At 41.7% G+C, this 18,845-nt stretch overlaps 1 protein-coding gene across 1 annotated transcript; it reads left to right on the top strand.

The window, feature by feature from the left end:
* The first annotated feature begins 736 nt into the window (after positions 1-736).
* On the top strand, positions 737-17,053 carry LOC134405777 (vomeronasal type-2 receptor 26-like). The gene is made up of 6 exons (XM_063137032.1): positions 737-945; positions 9,085-9,376; positions 11,299-12,159; positions 13,178-13,405; positions 15,100-15,226; positions 16,155-17,053. The coding sequence occupies exons 1-6, from the start codon at positions 737-739 to the stop codon at positions 17,051-17,053; spliced, it is 2,616 nt and encodes an 871-aa protein (XP_062993102.1).
* Positions 17,054-18,845: the final 1,792 nt, after the last annotated feature.

The following is an 18,845-nucleotide window of genomic DNA, read 5'->3' on the forward strand; positions in this document are numbered from 1 at the left end:
TTCACTCACAATATTTTAAGCAACTTTCACATTTTTCTATGACCAAATTTGCATACAGTTCCAGAAAGTTAAAAAAACAAACACCATGTGTACCATTAGAAAACTCTGTGCAGCTCAGAAAAGCAGATCTCTCATGGAAATATTTTGTCATAAAAACCTGCAATGCACAGAAATGACATCTCTGGGGGCGGGGATTTTAACCCACCCATCTGGTGCACCATGGTCTTACTCTATACAGAAGCCTCACAGTCATGAAAAAGCTAACCTTCAGCTATAAACTACACCATTAGTGTAACATGTAGTTTGGCTTTAACAGCTCAGTTTTCTGAAGGGGAACCAGAGAATACTTTGGCTGAAATGTGATCATGCTGTTTTATTTTTCAGTGACAAAGAAAACCTATAATTCTGAATATGTGATTAACTCCTCTGTTATTAACAAATTAATCATAATTACGTCTACTACTTCCCGCATCCCCAAGGAGTTCTAATGGCCACATGAAAAACTATGAACTGAAACTGAAGTATTTTATTAATATACCCAAGAACATTCAGACCTTAGTCCATAGGCACACAGGACTCTGTCAGCCTGACTGTTCCTTGTGTACACCTCAGATGTATGAATTTGCATCCACTGAGTGTGTTACTATTGCAGTGAAGCTGTCTTACTCTGGGACACGTTAAAACCATCTAGGCAGAGATTATTTTTTTGTCTAAAATGAAAATCTTGTATTGCAAGATGGTCATCTTTGTGGTATTGCTGCTGCTGCCCCTGATGTTAGGCAAATATCCATCGTTGCAATGTTCCATCAGAGACCTTGTTCCTACTCTTCACAAATATTATCAATCAGGGGACCTCATCATTGGTGGCATTATGTCTCAGGTCTTTATATTTTCAAATACCATAACCTTTGAAAAACATCCATCACTGGAGCTTTCTGATCATATGTAAGTACTTTGGTGTTTTCACCATATCACACAATTGTAATGAATATATTCCCTCATTTGCCATATTTCTACTACTACTAACCATGTTATTCTCAGTAATTCTTGTGGACTCTAGCACCATTCTGTGATGAGCTCTATCCATAGTTACAAATTTCCTGAGTATGCAGCAATTCTAATCTACCACACTTTTCCAAATATATTGAACGGGCTCAAGTTAAAAGAAGCCAGATTCCAGCTGGACATCAGGAAAAACTTCCTGACTGTTAGAGCAGTGCGACAATGGAATCAGTTACCTAGGGAGGTTGTGGGCTCTCCCACACTAGAGGCCTTCAAGAGGCAGCTGGACAAGCATCTGTCGGGGATGCTTTAGGGTGGATTCCTGCATTGAGCAGGGGGTTGGACTCGATGGCCTTGTAGGCCCCTTCCAACTCTGCTATTCTATGATTCTATGATTCTATGATTCTAATAGGAAGAGAAGGAGACAGGTTCTTGTCAGGAGGGTGATGTGTTTCACAGCAGCAGAGCATGCACAGAGTGCAAATAACACAAGCAGAACCAGAGGATCCAGGTAGCAGATGAAACAGTCCAATGAAGAAGGAAGCACTCAGACACAGTAGCTTTAACTACTAATCTAAGTTTACTTTACAAGTATATACAGAGTAAAATACAGAATGACGCTCCAGCAAACTCTCCAATATTCTTTCTCCAAACTCTCCACACTGATTCCCCATCAGTAAAATATTTATACAAATGAACACCAATCACAGTGTTCTCATGTAATGTGAACACTGGATTGCATCAGCTAATTTGCTGTTCTGCCCAGATACCCTCCACCTGTGTATCTGGCCTCTTTCCAAAGTCTTGAGATGACTTCTTCTTAGGTCTCTAGTTCCAGCAAAAACTTACACAGGTTAAAAACCTGACACCCCTCCTTTTTTCTGAAACTAGAATTTATACATATACATTTAACTTATCATTCCAAGCTGTTTGATTAATTCCATATGCTTATGTACACTTAGAGGCTTCGTTAGTACATCAGCAACATTCTCATTTGTGTTACAGTAAATAAGATCAATTAATCCTTCTTGCACAGCTTGTCTTACATTGCAGTAACGAATGTCCACATGTTTGCTTCTTGTATGCATTCTTTCAGACTTTGCCATGTGAATGCAAGTCTGATTGTCCTCAAACACTTTAATTGGTGTTCCTACCTGCACTTTTATGTCTTTTAGTAATTGTACAAACCAAATTACTTCAGTGCAGACTTCAGATAAAGCAGCAAACTCAGCTTCTGAAGTTGACAGTGCTACCAGACTTTGTTTCCTGGATTTCCACCCAATTATTTATCACAATTCCTGAAGTGGATTTTCTGTTTTGGGTATCGCCAGCCCAATCACTGTCCACATAGCACTCTAAAAATAATGTGTCTGACGGTTTTAACTTTAATGACACATCTATAGTGCTTTTCAGGTATTTAAATACTCTTTTTACTGCTTGCCAAGCACTATTTGTGGGTTTTGAAACAAATCTACTTAGAATGCCAACTGCATTAGCTATATCTGGCCTAGACCACTGTGCCAGATATAGTAGACTTCCAATTGCAGATTGGTATATTTCCTTATCACAAAATTCTGCATCTTGATCATTACATTGAAATCCTGCCACCATGGGGGTTTTAGCACCATTACACTCCTCCATGTTGAACTTTGTAAGCAGATTCCTGATCTTTGATTTCTGGCTTAATTCATAAACCCCTTGTTTCTTTGTGATTTCTACTCCCAGATAATCATGTATCTGACCCAAATTTTTTAGTTCAAAGAATTTACCTAATTGTTTTTCAAACTCTTCAACCTGGGCTTTTGTTCTGGCAATCAAACAGATGTCATCAACAAATGTCAGTAGCCACATTTGTTCACCTTTTACATTTTTTGTGTAAAAACATGGATCTGCTATTCCATTACTGAAACCCAATGATTCAAGTGCTTCATGCAAACATTGGTTCCAATTTCTAGCAGACTGTTTCAAACCATAAATTGCCCTGTTTAATTTGTATACAGAGCCTGGCACTTGAGATTCATACCCTGGAATTTGGGCCATGAAAACAGTTTCTTTTAGTTCTGCATTCAGATAAGCAGTTTTCACATCAAAATGAAAAACTTCACAATCATATTTTGCAGCCAGAGCTAATGCAATTCTCATAGATTCAGCTCTTACTGTGGGTGCAAAAACTTCATCAAAATTTACATTTTTTCTTTGTGTGAACCCTTGAGCAACAAGTCTTGCCTTGTATTTCGTTTCTCCTGTTTGCAAGAATTTTTTCTTAAAAACCCACCTACAACCTACTGCTTTTTTCACCTTTAGGTAGCATTGTAGGGGTAAAAACATTGTACTTCGCCATAGACTTCATTTCTTCATCCATGGCCTCAAACCATTTTTCTTTCTCTGGCTTTGAGAGCTTCAGTACATCTTCAAAACTTTCAGGCTCATAGCTCACTTGGCAAACCCTGACTTCACTTGCTGTGAAACGATCAGGTGGAATGCCTTTGTTACTTCTTTCTGACCTTCTGGGGACAAAAGAACTTGTAGCTGCCTCCTCCTCCTCCTTCTTTGGACTTAAAAAAGTTTGGCTATCTAACCTAGCTGCTTGCTCTTCCGCTAGTTGTGGTGTTTTTTCAGAATTTTTACTCTCTGGCAAAAACACTTGACTGCCATGCAAACGTTCCCAATTACATTGCTCTTGGAATTCAGCAGACCTGGAAATAATTACCTCTCCATTGTCTGCATAAAACCTGTATGCCTTTGAACCTGGAGCATACCCCAAGAACGTCATTTTCCTGGCTTTAAACTGTCCTTTCCTCCTAATAGCCTTTGGAACATGTACCCAAGCAGTGCTACCAAACACTCTCAAATGAGACAGTGATGGCTTTTTTCCAAACATTAGGAAATATGGACTACTGTTAACTGCTGTACTCCACAGTCTATTTACAATGTAATTTGCTGTAAGCAGTGCTTCACCCCAAAAATGTGCTTTTAGTCCAGAATCAGCCAACATGGCATCCTTCATGGTTTGCAGAACGCCATTTCGCCTTTCTGCGACACCATTTTGCCATGGGGAATATGGGGCACTACGTCTGGCTGAGATTCCTTTGTTCCTTAGCCATTTCTGAAAATCAGTAGACATAAATTCCCATCCAAAATCACTTTGAAGTTGTTTTACCTTAGTAGAGAATTTTCTCTCCACCCAACTTTGCCAATTTTTGAAAATTTCAAACGTTTCACTTTTGTTCTTCATAACATAGCAAAAACCATATCTGCTATAGTCATCCACCAGGATTAAAGCATACCTCGCCCCTCCTAGTGTTTTAGACATGGGACCAATCAAGTCAGCATGCACCAGCTCAAAAATCTGCTTGGTGACTCTGTCACTCTTTTTACATATTGGAGCAACCTTTGACTTTGCCAATTTGCATGTGCTGCAGTCTAAATACTTTTCACAAGATTTTAAATTAAGTCCTTCACACATATCAGGCATTTTCTGCAGTACTTTGAACCCTGCATGTCCCAAACGTCTATGCAACAGGTGTATACAATTGTCATGTACAGGTGTGTTGCTAAATACAGAACATACATCTTTAGAACCTCCTTCTCCCTTGGGCAACATTTCATAAAGATTGTTTTTCAGTACACCTAGAGCCAAAACCTCATTTTCTTTGAGCACTTTACATTCTTTGTTTGAAAACATTACACTGTATCCTGCATGGTCTAAACAAGACACACTTAACAAATTATGCTCAAGACTTGGCACACATAATACTTTGTTCACAGTCTCACCCAAACTTGGAATGAATACAGGTCCTTCTCCAGCAACAACTGACACTTTGCCATCTGCCAACGTAACATAGTCCCGGTTGGTAGAATGCAATTTTTTAAACAACCCCTTATTGTTCACAATATGTTGACTGGAACCACTGTCCATCAGCCATGTGCTTTTTGGGTCATTTTCAACAGCCTTGACCACGGAGACTTTCGGTTTTGCAGTTTTCTTTTTCTTGCCTGAATAAGCATGCTTCTCCGTCTGGCTAGGGCAATTCTTTCGCAGATGCTCTGTGGAACCACAACGAAAACAGCGCCTCACTGCAAACACTCGCTCCTTATCTTCACAAGCTGCTTGTTTGGTGGGAGTTTCTCTTGGCTTAGCAGTTTGCTTCTCAAGCTTCTTTTGCTCTTCTTCTAACAGCCGGCCGGTCAGAAATCGTAACGTCAGCTCACTTTCACGCATAGCCTCCAAACTCATGACAAGGCTATCCCATGAATCATCTAGCGAACTGAGAACAACGTAGACTTTATGACATTCAGTAAAAGTCATGCCTCGCTCTTCCAGGTCTGCGAACAATTGCCTCATCATGTTGAGATGTTCAGACACACTGGAATTTGGCTGCAGTTGAGCTCTGTACAGCTTCCGCGTTAGCGTGACCTTGCTCACGGCCGAATCTCTCACATAAATCTCTCGGAGATTCCTCCAGCATTCTTGTGCTGACACCAACCCACGAACATGTACAAGTTGATTATCTTCCAGACACAAAATAATGCTGGCTAGAGCTTTCTCTATACTTCTCTGTTCACCTTCATCTGGCTGAGCAGGGGGATTACTGACAACTGTCCATAAATCCTCCCTCCGGAGATATTGCTCCATCTTGACGCTCCACGCCAGATAGTTGTGCTCATTCAAACGGCTCAGGGACAAACCTCCCAACGCCATACTTGACGCCATCTCAAAAAACTGCACACAGATGTCTTACTTGCTTTCTTCTAGCCCCTCCTAGGCAAACAGCAACGACATTCACCAGGCTGCAGATTGAGAAGACTCTTCTTCACTTCCAGGACTCCAACAGCAATTTGCCACCACACTGGAACACCTCTAGTCAGGCTGAGCAATCTGGGCCCATGACCTGTCAGGAGGGTGATGTGTTTCACAGCAGCAGAGCATGCACAGAGTGCAAATAACACAAGCAGAACCAGAGGATCCAGGTAGCAGATGAAACAGTCCAATGAAGAAGGAAGCACTCAGACACAGTAGCTTTAACTACTAATCTAAGTTTACTTTACAAGTATATACTAGGGGTGTGCACGGACCCCCCGCTCCGCTTCACTTGCAGATCCGCCATTTTTCGGAGCGGGTCGCTCCGCCCCGCCCCCGCTCCGCCCACTTCCGCTCCGCTCCGCTCGGAGCTCCGGATCCGGATCCGGAGCTCCGTTTTTGCCCCCCCATAGGGTTGCATTGAAAGCTAAAAAAGTAAACAACTTTTTTTCCGTTGAAGTTAGAAACCTCACGTTTGGCACCATGACACCTCATGGGCGTATACACACACACGCCAAGTTTCAAGGCAATCCCATCATCCCCTGATTTTTGGCGAATTTTTGAAAATCGGGCACCCCACACACAACATCCCTGCGAGGTGGGCAGGGGAGGAGGGAGGGAAGGCAGGCAGGCATGCAGCTGGCATTTCTGGGGGCATAAGGAAGGGAGCCAAGGATAAGCCAGTAATGCATAGAAAATGGAATAAATCAATCAATAAACAAAGGAGGGGTGGAATTAAAAGCAGCAGTGTTGCTCAATAAACAGCAAGAAGAATTAAAAAAAAAAGGCTATATCTGTCTTTTACCAGCAATAGGGGGACGTGCCCGGGGGAGGGGGAAGTAGCTGCCAGTTCAAGACAGCCACCAACAGCTCTGAGAAGAAGTAAAACGCTCACTTCAACTCATAACAGGCATTGCTCCACCACTGAAAAGTGACCATTCACTTCAACTCATGATAGGCATTGCTCCACCGTTTTACTCTCTTTGGAAGGCTCTATGGCCTTCCAGTGCAGGAGAGAGTGGGGGCACGTCCACGATGAGATGCCCTAGGGGAGCTCATCCCCTTGCACCACATCGATTCAGTTGTTCACCAAGGTTAGGGTGGGGAGCAGTGCTGTGTTTTCTATCTCTTATTCTTGGCTTAGTATATGATTTCAGGTTGTGTTTGTGCATTTGGTGGGGCTACTGTGTTAAAAAACACGGGGAAAAGCCCGTTCAGATGAAGAAAGAGAAGTTTCCCAGAATCCCAAGTTACCTGTTTTGCCTATGCCCTCCTCCAACTTTGGGATCATCATGACCGGGAGCTGACTCTGCCCCTCAGCCCTTTGAAAAAGGTATTTTTCCCGCCGATTTTTAAAAAACTTCTAGCCCGCGACCCGTACGATGCAGAAAGTTGAGAGTGGTCTCAAAATGACCCCCATCCACGACTCTCTGTGCACAAGAATTTTCAGAACGATAGCTTAAACCCCCCCCCAGTTATCCCCGATTCTTTCCCTCAATGCAATCCTATGGGCGAAAAGCCGAAACGGAGCCCCGCGGTTGACCCTATTTTTAAAAAACTTCTAGCCCGCGACCCGTACGATGCAGAAAGTTGAGAGTGGTCTCAAAATGACCCCCATCCACGACTCTCTGTGCACAAGAATTTTCAGAACGATAGCTTAAACCCCCCCCCAGTTATCCCCGATTCTTTCCCTCAATGCAATCCTATGGGCGAAAAGCCGAAACGGAGCCCCGCGGTTGACCCTATTTTTAAAAAACTTCTAGCCCGCGACCCGTACGATGCAGAAAGTTGAGAGTGGTCTCAAAATGACCCCCATCCACGACTCTCTGTGCACAAGAATTTTCAGAACGATAGCTTAAACCCCCCCCCAGTTATCCCCGATTCTTTCCCTCAATGCAATCCTATGGGCGAAAAGCCGAAACGCAGTTTGAGCCCCGCGGTTGACCCGATTTTTAAAAAAATATTGCACGTGAACCACAGCACGCAGAGAGGTGAGAGTGGTCTCAAAATGACCCCCATCCACGACTCTCTGTGCACAAGAATTTCCAGAACGATAGCTTCAAAAACAACGTAGTTATGCGCGATTATTTGCCGCAATGCAATCCTATGGCGAAATGTTTTCAAGATGGCGACCGGAGCGCTCCGACTGAACTCGGAGCTCCGAAAAATGGTCGCTTCTCTTCGCCTTGCTTCTAGGGGGTCCGCGGTCCGCTCCTACTCCGCCTCTGGGTAAGGCGGAGCAGGCCAATCCGCTACTGCTTCTACGCTCCTAATCGGAGCGGAGCACATCCCTAGTATATACAGAGTAAAATACAGAATGACGCTCCAGCAAACTCTCCAATATTCTTTCTCCAAACTCTCCACACTGATTCCCCATCAGTAAAATATTTATACAAATGAACACCAATCACAGTGTTCTCATGTAATGTGAACACTGGATTGCATCAGCTAATTTGCTGTTCTGCCCAGATACCCTCCACCTGTGTATCTGGCCTCTTTCCAAAGTCTTGAGATGACTTCTTCTTAGGTCTCTAGTTCCAGCAAAAACTTACACAGGTTAAAAACCTGACAGTTCTTTCACTGCTTTGTACAAGGCTATTTGGATAACTGCTGTACTTCTCATTAAAAAGGGCAGTTCTTTATTCATAATTATTGAAGTCTAACATTCTTCAGTGTTCCGACAGAGATCTGATAAAACCAGAATACGCGTAGGTAGCAAGAGAGGCAACGAACAGCACCTGTGGACTTGCTACCCCCTTTCACATTTTAAATAGAGCTATATGCAAGTGGCACATTTGTGGGCAAAGAAATCAATGATGATTCCATCGAATTTACCCTAAACGAGAACAACTTCTTCAATAGTTTCTCATGGGTATGCCTCATCATTTACAGGGGCTCAAGCAATTTCTGTTTTCACACTCTTACTGCAAGTGAAAAGAGCATCACGTGTGTTTGCTAGCTCATACTGATGTACGCAACAAATTTCCTTGTGTCAACTCACAGGAGGATGGGTCATTGTTTGCTGATCCCTGATTCTGTATCCTGTCCATCAGGATTTTTGTATGGAAGACCAAGGAAAAAGGTGGATGGCTAGACAGTAAGTTGTAAACAAACCAAATCTGAGATATTGCATGACATCAACATGGGTCATGAGGCACACCAGCGAAGGCAATGAGCCTTAGCTTTCTGCTTCCTATCTTTGTAGAGCTTATGGTAACTGAAATAAATAGCTTGATCTGAAGAAGGTGCACTGTTGTATTGTACGTGACTTTATTTTGCAGGATAATGACACAGCTCTACCAGCACATTGTGGCCCTGGCATTTGCTATAAAGGAGATCAATGAAAACACCCAAATCTTACCCAATGTCAGCCTGGGCTTCCACATCTATAATGGGCATTTCAGTGCAAGAGGGACCTATCTTGCCTCATTGGAACTTCTCTCCAGAAAAGGGAGATTCATCCTGAATTACAAGTGTGATGTTGAGAATATGCCAGTAGCAGTCATTGGGGGACCTAACTATGAATTCTGTTTCCACATGGCAACTGTCCTGTCTATGTACAAGATGCCACAGGTAAGATGTGTTCATGGAGGGTGTAAGATAAAGGCAACAATGCAGAAGGGCAGAGGGAGAAAGAAGCAGAGAGAAGAAGAAATAGAGAGGCAGAAAAGAAAAGAAAAATTTAGTATCTTAAAGGAAAGGAAGAGTCAGAGCTGCTGGAACTAGAGAACTGACTGAGAGAGCTGGGTCAATGGCAGAGAGACGTTGCTTGAATCATCGAACTGCATAAAATAGGGACACAGTTTAGTTAGAGCAGCTAGAAGTGTTTATCCCTGGTTGCTGTTATATTTACCCTACAGCTCATATGTTGTTGTTGTTGCTGTTGTTGTTGTTGTTTTGTGGGTGGGTGACTGTATTTCCAATAAACATTGTACTTCAGTAAAATTTACTTTGCGCAATTTAACTTTTGTGATCTCTTCCTTCTTTGGATATAGAAAACCACTATCTAATCAAGTTTCAATAGGCCTAGATATTTTGAAAGATGGTTTAGGATAGGCAACCACAGGGTGGGGGAGATATCTAACTGATGGTGGTAGAAAAGGCCACAGGAAGGAAAGAGCAAAAAAACAGTAAAGGCACACTATTTTTTTCCTGTTTTCCCTTCCATTCATACAAAAGGGCTTTGTCAGCCCATCACACTTGTTAAGTCCCAATAAACAAGCTAGATTATTATTATTATTATTATTATTATTATTATTTATTTATTTATATAGCACCATCAATGTACATGGTGCTGTACAGAGTAAAACAGTAAATAGCAAGACCCTGCCGCATAGGCTTACATTCAAAGATAAATAAGGAAGGGTACCTGAGTGTTGACCAGGACAAACAATTTAGACCAGGTGGCACCATAGTGAATGGAGCTCTCCCATAACCAAAGGTAACAATGGATTAAGTATTTATTATTCTGCCTCCCTGAACAAATACAAAATGTTGTTTATTAAAGCAATGGACATCATAAGATAGAAATTATGTAGAGTACCAAATGGGAAGCAAGGAGAGTCTCTTCCCAAACCCCGTATCAAAAGAATGAACAAAAACGTAGCAAGAAAAATCACTGCTCCCAGGTCTAAACTTGGGAGCCATGGATTAATTCTGCTCTCCTGTGGTGCAGAACATGGGAAATGGCTTTTGAAACTGGCTGCGGTCAAGAGTTTCTGTGGTTGAGGGAGAAGCAAAAAAAACAGACAAACAGAACACATGGTCATAAAACAGAGTGGATAACTGAGCACACAACCTGAAAAAGCAAATATAGGAACAAGTGGACCCTGGGGATAAGGAGAAGGCAGAAAGTGACTGGAGTGGGGGGGAGTTCAGGAGGAGGAGAAAGAGGAAAGGAAGCTGTGGTACCACCAGGGAAGGTGCACCAAAGTGGAGGATAGTCCAATACACAACTGCAGCAACTGGTGGAGTTGCAGGCACTTGCTTGATATGTATGTTGACACGAAACAGGCATGTAAAACCACTTAAAACCAGCAGATCTAGCACATATTGGACAGAGTTTGTAAGGCACTGACAAGCTAAACTTGAAGTAGGCTTGAAGGAACTCCCAATAAAGTTATTGTTACCCCTTCATGATATTATTCAATATTAATGTTCCCAGCAGTCCATCAACCTTGCCTTAGTATGGAGACCTATGTTGTGGAAGTTCCACCAACCAGTCCTATGAGCACACCAGGTTTGCCACAAGCTTCTGCTGACTGTACCACACCTGGCACCCAAAGTTATGAGTGGCAAGATTGATGTTAAGTCACATCAGTGCCAAGCCAAGGTTTAAAAAAGGAGTTCCAAGCCCACACATCTAAAAGTCCATTGCATTAACAATAATTGAGAAAATATGAAATCCTGCATTAATTCTCAACACTTGAATAAAAGATGCAATATGAATTGATATAATCTTCCATCTCTCTCTATCTTCTTCATATTATCTTTAGCTCACCTATGGCACTTCTCCTATGAGAAATAACAATATCCCAAATATTTTCTTCCACTGGATGTTCCCGGATAGAGTTCATCAATATGATGGGATTCTCCAGTTACTCTTGCATTTCAAATGGACATGGGTAGGGGTAATTTCTCAGAATGATGATCACTCAGAGGAATTTGTACAGAATGCTCTTCCCGTGTTTGCCCGGAAAGGTATTTGCTTTGCTTTTATAGAAAGATTCCCCAAACTAACGTCTTCCAATGACTTTGATGCAATGGTGGAGGAAGGTTTTGAAACAAGCATCATTGTTATGGAAAGCTCTACAAATGTTGTAGTTGTGCATGGTGAAGTTCAAACCATGATGACAATGAGAACTTTACCTCAGGTAGCAGAAATGGAGGATTTACCATTAGAAATGAAGACAAAAATTTGGATTATGACAGCCCAAATGGATTTCACATCATTTTCCTTCCAAAGGAATTGGGATATCAGTTTCATTCATGGTGCTCTATCCTTTGCAATTCACTCAAAGGATTTCCTAGGTTTCCAAGGATTTCTTCAGATGAGAAACCCCACCTTAGTAAAAGAAGATGGTTTTATCGAGGTTTTCTGGGAAGAAGCCTTTCACTGTTCTTTTCCCCTCACTCCATTAGACAAGGAAGCTGGAGAATTCTGCACTGGGGAGGAGAAACTGAAGACTCTCCCTGGGTCTGTTTTTGAAATGAGCATGACTGGCCACAGTTACAGTATCTGCAATGCCATCCATGCTGTGGAACATGCATTGCATGCCATGCGTTCGTCCAAATTCAAACACAAATCAATGTTGGATGGCACAAGATGGAAACTTCTAAATCAACAGCCATGGCAGGTAATATCCTCATCTGTCTGATGCAGAGGAGTTCACTGTATTTCTGCATGAATCAACAGGTCATTACTTGCATAGAAAACTTTCCCACTATGAAGGCTAGAGATGTTGGACAGTCGTATAACTATGGCCTTAGCTAGACCTAAGGTTTATCCCGGGACCGTCCCAGGGTCATCCATGTTCATCTAAGTGACACACAGGGGATCCCGGGAGCAGGCAGGGACAACCCTGCGATGATCCCGGGATAAACCTTAAGTATAGCTAAGGCCTATGACTGTGTCAGTGAGAAAGGGTGTCATACAAACATAATGGGGTTTACTGCATACAGAAAGACTCCTGAAGTGTATATAAACATTATAGGCACTGAAATAAAAAGAAATGTAAAAATGAAATTAACAAGACTCTGTCTCTGGTAGTTTCCAGAAGTCACAGAATGCCAGATGTGAGTGAGAAACCATGGGAGAATAATAATAAAAGTGGAGAAGAGGGAATCAGCCTCCTGCCCCCATAACACAATAGTATGGGGGCATTAGGATTAGCAGTGATGCATGCCATGAGGTTAAAAACAACCACATCCTACATTGTGGATCAATGATCCTGCTCAGACGACACGTTAAGCCACAGTGCTTAAGCATTTTGAGCTAAACATTGTGGCTTAACATGCCCTTTGAACTATGATTTAGCATGCTGTGTGAACCACTCCTAACCATAGTGGTGAAATAAACATGGTTTAAACATGCTTACTAAGTATTTGCTGCTAAACGGTTAGTAGCCTAACCATGGCTTAGCGTGTTGTCTGAGCAGGCTCCAATACAGTGGAATTTAGATAGTGTTGAATAAGACCTACACTATTTCTAGTCTAGGAAAGCTGAAAAGAGAATCTCTTGTATTTCTTCTACAATTGGCATTTAAAATGCTACGGAGAATGAATGACCATCTGCATGCCATTATATTATGTTCAAAATGCTATTTCATCAGATGAAATTGGCTTTTTTTTTTTTTTTTTTTGGTACACATTTAGATCCACCCCTTTCTGAAAAGTGTCTCATTCAACAATAGCGCTGGGGAAGATGTTTCCTTTGACCAAAATGGGGAATTAGTAGCTGGATTTGATATTATCAACTGGGTCACATTCCCAAATAAAACCTTTCATAGAGTAAAAGTAGGAATGATGAACCCACAGGCTCCCCTAGGGAAGAGGTTCACCATCCATGAGGGTGACATTACTTGGCCCAGCAGGTTCAACCAGGTAAGGTCAATTTCACAATGGGCTTTTCTAAATGAAGCGTTCAACCCACACCTTTACTGAGGCTTCTGCTTCAGGTTACGTTACCAGAATAACATAGGCACTTTTACACATGTTTTCTTCTGAGGTTTTCTTTCTCTTCCTGTGTATATGTTCCATTACACAACCATTAGGTTGTGTTGTGGTATAGCAGAATTGTGCAAATACATGAGGCTTCTATATCACTATTGAGAAAAATACCAGACCTTCCTCATTAGAGAAAAACCCATGATAATGGTTGCAAAATATGGGAGTGGTTCTGGATGATGACAATGTCATGTAAAGGATCTGCAAACAACTGTGAGTGATGAACAATGAGTGAACCATAAAAACCTCCTGTAGAATGTATCTAAATTAATCTTGTGCCAAAATCCCCTTCCAATTACTCAGATTATATCTTCCCCAGTAAACAAGCCCTCCATTTTGCTGTGTCCTTTTCAGGTCATTTAGGAATTTCTTTAGCATCTCTTCTGGTGGTGATTTTGACCATACCTGTCATGTCTAACCTTCTCCCACTGGGTTGGAAGAAGGTGTTTCAGGTGATCAATCAGAGTCAGACTCTGAAGTAGGGGAGTCGGCGCCCAAAACAGGCCAGCCTGTACCAGAGAGAGAGAAAGCTCTCACGGGCTCTTCACCAGCTGGAGTGAACCCTGTCCAGAGCTTATCTCTTCAAAGGCAAACAATACACAGTCAGTCGGAAGCCAATATTCTTCCGAGGGGGAATGCATGGAGAGGTTAGCCAATCCTAGAGTACACGCAGACTAAAATGGGCAGAGCTAAAGGAAGGTGAGAGAAAGTCGGCCTGGTTGGTGTCCCATCAGAAGCTGCCTCAGAACTATTCTTTCTGAAGTTAACATGTCTTAGGAAAGGGTTTTCCATTCTTCTTGAAAGGACAATTGTCTCGCTTACTTTGCACAGTTTTTGCCTAGGCGAAAGTTCCTAGAGATTTGACTCTCTTCAGGTGGAAAGAGATGTTTATTACTTGAATAAAGCTTTGTGGATTACTTAGCACGCCTCATTATTGTCTCCCAAGAAGGCGGGAGGCTTTAAGAAACATGACAATACCTTACAATTGAGAAGTAGCCAATGGTTCCGTATAGGTTGCCTCTTTCTATTACAGTGTTCTATTTCTTGTAGGTTCTATTTCTTACAGGTTCCCCAGCTGCTCACACTTCCTGTTCTGTTCCATGGGAGGAATTAGTTTAAGATGTTTTCTCTTTGCCTTTATTTAAAACATGAGTACACTATAGAGTACAACACAAGGCAGTTGACTGAACAATGAAAGACAGGATACTCACACACAGCCCTTCGCTCCCTTGTAACTAATGTAAATGCAAGAAAACTGCACCTCGCCCTTGAAAATTTGAAAGAAATGGCCACCTTTTATTATTTAATAAATAAATGTCTTTGACGCATTCAATATATTTCTCGGTATTGATCATTTATATGAAGTTACCGGAGTAACAGCAGAGGTTCCAATACTGCAACTAGTATTGGCAGTTGTGACATTAAGCATTTTCTTTGAAAACAAAACCACAATGTCATACCTGCATCAATGTAGTTTGCATCTACTTCAGCCATTGGGATGCCAATTCCCAAACTAATTCTCTTTTACTTTTCTTTTTTCTTTGGTTTCTTTTTTGGTCATTTTTTGGCAGGCACAACCCCTTTCTCTGTGTAATGAGAATTGCCCTTTAGGTTACAATAAGAGAAAGAGGGAAGGGAAGCCCTATTGCTGTTATGATTGCCATCCATGTCCAGAAGGGAAGATTTCCAACCAGAAAGGTAAGAGATACATGGTACAATATTTAGGAATTATATCAAGAACGATCTACTATGCGTACAGCAGGAATAAGTTTCGCTTGTTTTTGGTAAAATCTTTTGAAAAATTCACAAATTTTAACATGAATTCAATGGAAAGGACTTTAATTTTAACAAATTGAAGACATGAGAAAGTAAAAACGGCATTTGGATCCATGCAGGTTTGAGTGCTTAGTTCTTAAAAAGTGGGAATCCTTGAGTATTCAACCTTGTTTATGGTGCTGAATTCAGATTGCAACCTCTATTCTTCTGACAGACTCTTCAAGTTTAATGGCAATGCGGCAGGCAGGTATAACATCATCTACGCCTCACAAATTTCTTCATAAATATGATGGACACTTCAGATTATTCCTTCTAAAAGTTAGGGGGGAAAAACCCTGACAGATTTGTTCATGCCAACAGAAAATAGGATACTATCTAAGATTTCCACTGAGATACATGTCCTCTTGTATATGCCACACAAAATATCATGATAGCTTTCAACAGGTGGGAAGATCTCAAAATATCTAGAGATGACTTTGTTTTTAATGTTCACTGTTTTAAACTTTTGTAAACTCCCCAGAGAGCTTTGGTTATGGGTTGGTATATAAATGTAATAAATAAATAAATAAATGATGGTTGTAGTATTAACTGCTTGTTAATCATATTCAAGGGTTGATGACATCATTATTGATGGAGATGAGCTTTCCTTCCCTTGGGCCCAAGACCTGCATTGCTCCTGCATCATCGCTGAATATGGATCTTGTAAAAATAATGAATTGAGTCCTAGCAGCCACAATTCAAGGCTTTCTAATAGTTATGTTTTATTTCTAGCAGAAACAACATATAGAGCGTGTGTGTGTGTGTGTGTGTGTGTGTGTGTGTGTGTATATATATATATATTCTTTTTCAGATATGGATGATTGTTTCGAATGCCCAGGAGATCAATATCCAAACAATAACAAGGATGGGTGTGATCCAAAAGGGATAACCTTTTTATCATATGGAGAACCGTTGGGAATCATTTTAGCCACTTCTGCTCTCTCCTTGTCCTTCATCACAACTCTGGTGCTTGGAATCTTCATGAAGCACAAGGAGACTCCCATAGTCAAAGCCAACAACCGCAACCTCAGCTACACTCTCCTCACCTCCCTCCTGCTCTCCTTCCTTTGTGTCTTCTTATTCATGGGACAACCGGAAAAGCTGCCATGCCTCCTTCGACAAACTGCTTTCGGCATGATCTTCTCAGTGGCCGTTTCTTGCATATTGGCCAAAACCACCATTGTGGTTCTAGCTTTCATGGCCACCAAACCTGGCTCCAAGATCAGGAAATGGGTGGGAAAACAATTGGCTTGCTACATCGTTCTTTTATGCTCTCTCATTCAAGCCATGATTTGTTGCATGTGGCTGGCCATCTCTCCCCCATTTCCTCATGTTGACATGCACTCAATGACAAAAGAAATTATACTGGAATGTAATGAAGGATCAACTCTCATGTTTTACTTTGTCTTGGGCTTTTTGGGCTTTCTGGCAACTATTAGCTTCATTATAGCTTTCCTAGCCAGAAAATTACCAGACAGTTTCAATGAAGCCAAATTTATCACCTTCAGTATGTTAGTCTTCTGCAGTGTGTGGCTATCCTTTGTTCCTGCATATCTGAGTACCAAAGGGAAATATATGGTGGCTGTGGAGATCTTCTCTATCTTGGCTTCCAGCACTGGGTTACTTGGTTGCATCTTCTTCCCCAAAAGTTTTGTGATTTTGTTGAAGCCAGAGCTGAACAGGAAAGGACAGATAATAACCAAGAATTAATTTATTTTTAATTACTTCCAGTTATTAGCTGTCTTCTCCTGTTCCTCTTATAGAATTTGCCTACTGAAGTCACATTGTATTCAGTTGCGTGTAATTACAAATTGGAGATGCTGCCATCTTGATCATTGTCTTAGTTTGTAGGATTTATTTAGATATTGCAAAAATCAAAAAATGAGGAAAAGAACTCCTATCCAGAAAAAAAGCAAAGGTATTGCAAAATTATCCCCAAGCCTTGTGACTGATTTATAATACTTTAAAAGTAAATTGTCATCTTCGCCCTGTGGGGAAGAAGAAGGACCAACCTTAGGTCTAGCTATGGACTGTGTCAGTGAAAAGGGGTGTCATACAAACATGATGGGGTTTACTACATATGGAAAGACTCCTGAAGTGTATATAAACATTATAGGCACTAAAATGAATAGAAATGTAAAGATAAAAAATAAAATAACAAGACACTGAGTTTGGTCAGTAGTTTCCAGGCATCTCTGGGCATGTCTACACAGGTTGATACCCCAGGGATCATCCTGGGATCATCCCTGTGCAGCCACAAGATGCACAGGGGATCCTGGGGGCAGGAAGGGATGTTCCCTCCATTTCCCCAGGATATTGCCATATCCTTTCTTTGTGGCTTTTCCCATGGTCCTGGGATGATCCCAAGAACTGTGGGTGGTGTGGCCACCAATCCTGGGGTAGTAGGGGTCATCAGAGTGAAGGATGGGAAGAATCCAGGGCTATTGGAGGGTGGGATGGGGGGCAGGGTTGGAGCTTTTTTTAACCTACTTTTTCTGTGGAGCGCATTTGCACTCCAGCTCCTCCCTGGACATCGTCATCACACGCCACATGTGAATGCAGTGGGAGGATCTTGCAATCAGCATATCACGAGATAATACCCCATAACTCCCAGAACACTGGGCGGTGTAGACGTGCCCCCAGAATATCAGATGTGAGTGAGAAACCATGGGAGAATAATGTAAAAGTGGGGAGGAGGGAATCAGCCTCTTCGTAGGGTGACCATATGAAAAGGAGGACAGCGGTCCTGCATCTTTAACAGTTGCATAGAAAAGGGAATATAAGCAGGTGTCATTTGTATATATGGAGAACCTGCTGAAATTCCCTCTTCATCACAGCAGTTAAAGCTGCAGGAGCTATACTAGAGTGACCAGATTTAGAAGAGGGCAGGGCACCTGCAGCTTTAACTGTTGTGATGAAGAGGGAATTTCACCAGGTTCTCCATATATACAAATGACACCCACTGAAATTTCCTTTTAAATACAACTGTTAAAGATACAGGAGCCCTGTCCTCCTTTTCATATAGTCAGCCTAGCCTCTTGCCACCATAACACAATATTATTGGGGCATTAGCAGGGATGCATGCCATGAGGTTAAAGACAACCACATCCTGCATTGTGCATCAATGATCGTGTTCAGAGGACACGTTAAGCCACAGAAAGGCTGTTAGTTTGTTTTTAGATTCCACAACTTGGCAGATTCAGCAAAACACAGACAATCCGGTTACACAGAATCCAAAACACAGAAAATCCAGAAAGCTGAGGTCATTCCATTTCATTGTGGATTAACATCTCTCTGTGAGTATGGGGGGTTAATCTACCCATCTGGTGTACCATGGTCCCAATCTGAATTGGACCCACACATAGTTACACTTGAGTAAAGAAAAAAAGGGGTGTTAAAAACTTTCAGCTGAAAACTACACCATTAGTGTAACATATAGTTTGGCTCTTAAGAGTTCAGTTTTCTGGAGGTGGACCATATAAATCTTTGGCTGAGATGTCAT

This window comes from Elgaria multicarinata, chromosome 11 (assembly GCF_023053635.1).
Source record: "Elgaria multicarinata webbii isolate HBS135686 ecotype San Diego chromosome 11, rElgMul1.1.pri, whole genome shotgun sequence".
Taxonomy (NCBI): Eukaryota; Metazoa; Chordata; class Lepidosauria; order Squamata; family Anguidae; genus Elgaria; species Elgaria multicarinata.

Excerpts from the sequence above, each read along its gene's own strand:
- LOC134405777 (XM_063137032.1), top strand. The coding sequence starts at position 737 with ATGGTCATCTTTGTGGTATTGCTGCTGCTGCCCCTGATGTTAGGCAAA. Across the intron at positions 12,160-13,177 it reads TAAATCAACAGCCATGGCAG|ATCCACCCCTTTCTGAAAAG; the intron begins GTAATATCCTCA and ends GTACACATTTAG. Across the intron at positions 13,406-15,099 it reads GGCCCAGCAGGTTCAACCAG|GCACAACCCCTTTCTCTGTG; the intron begins GTAAGGTCAATT and ends ATTTTTTGGCAG.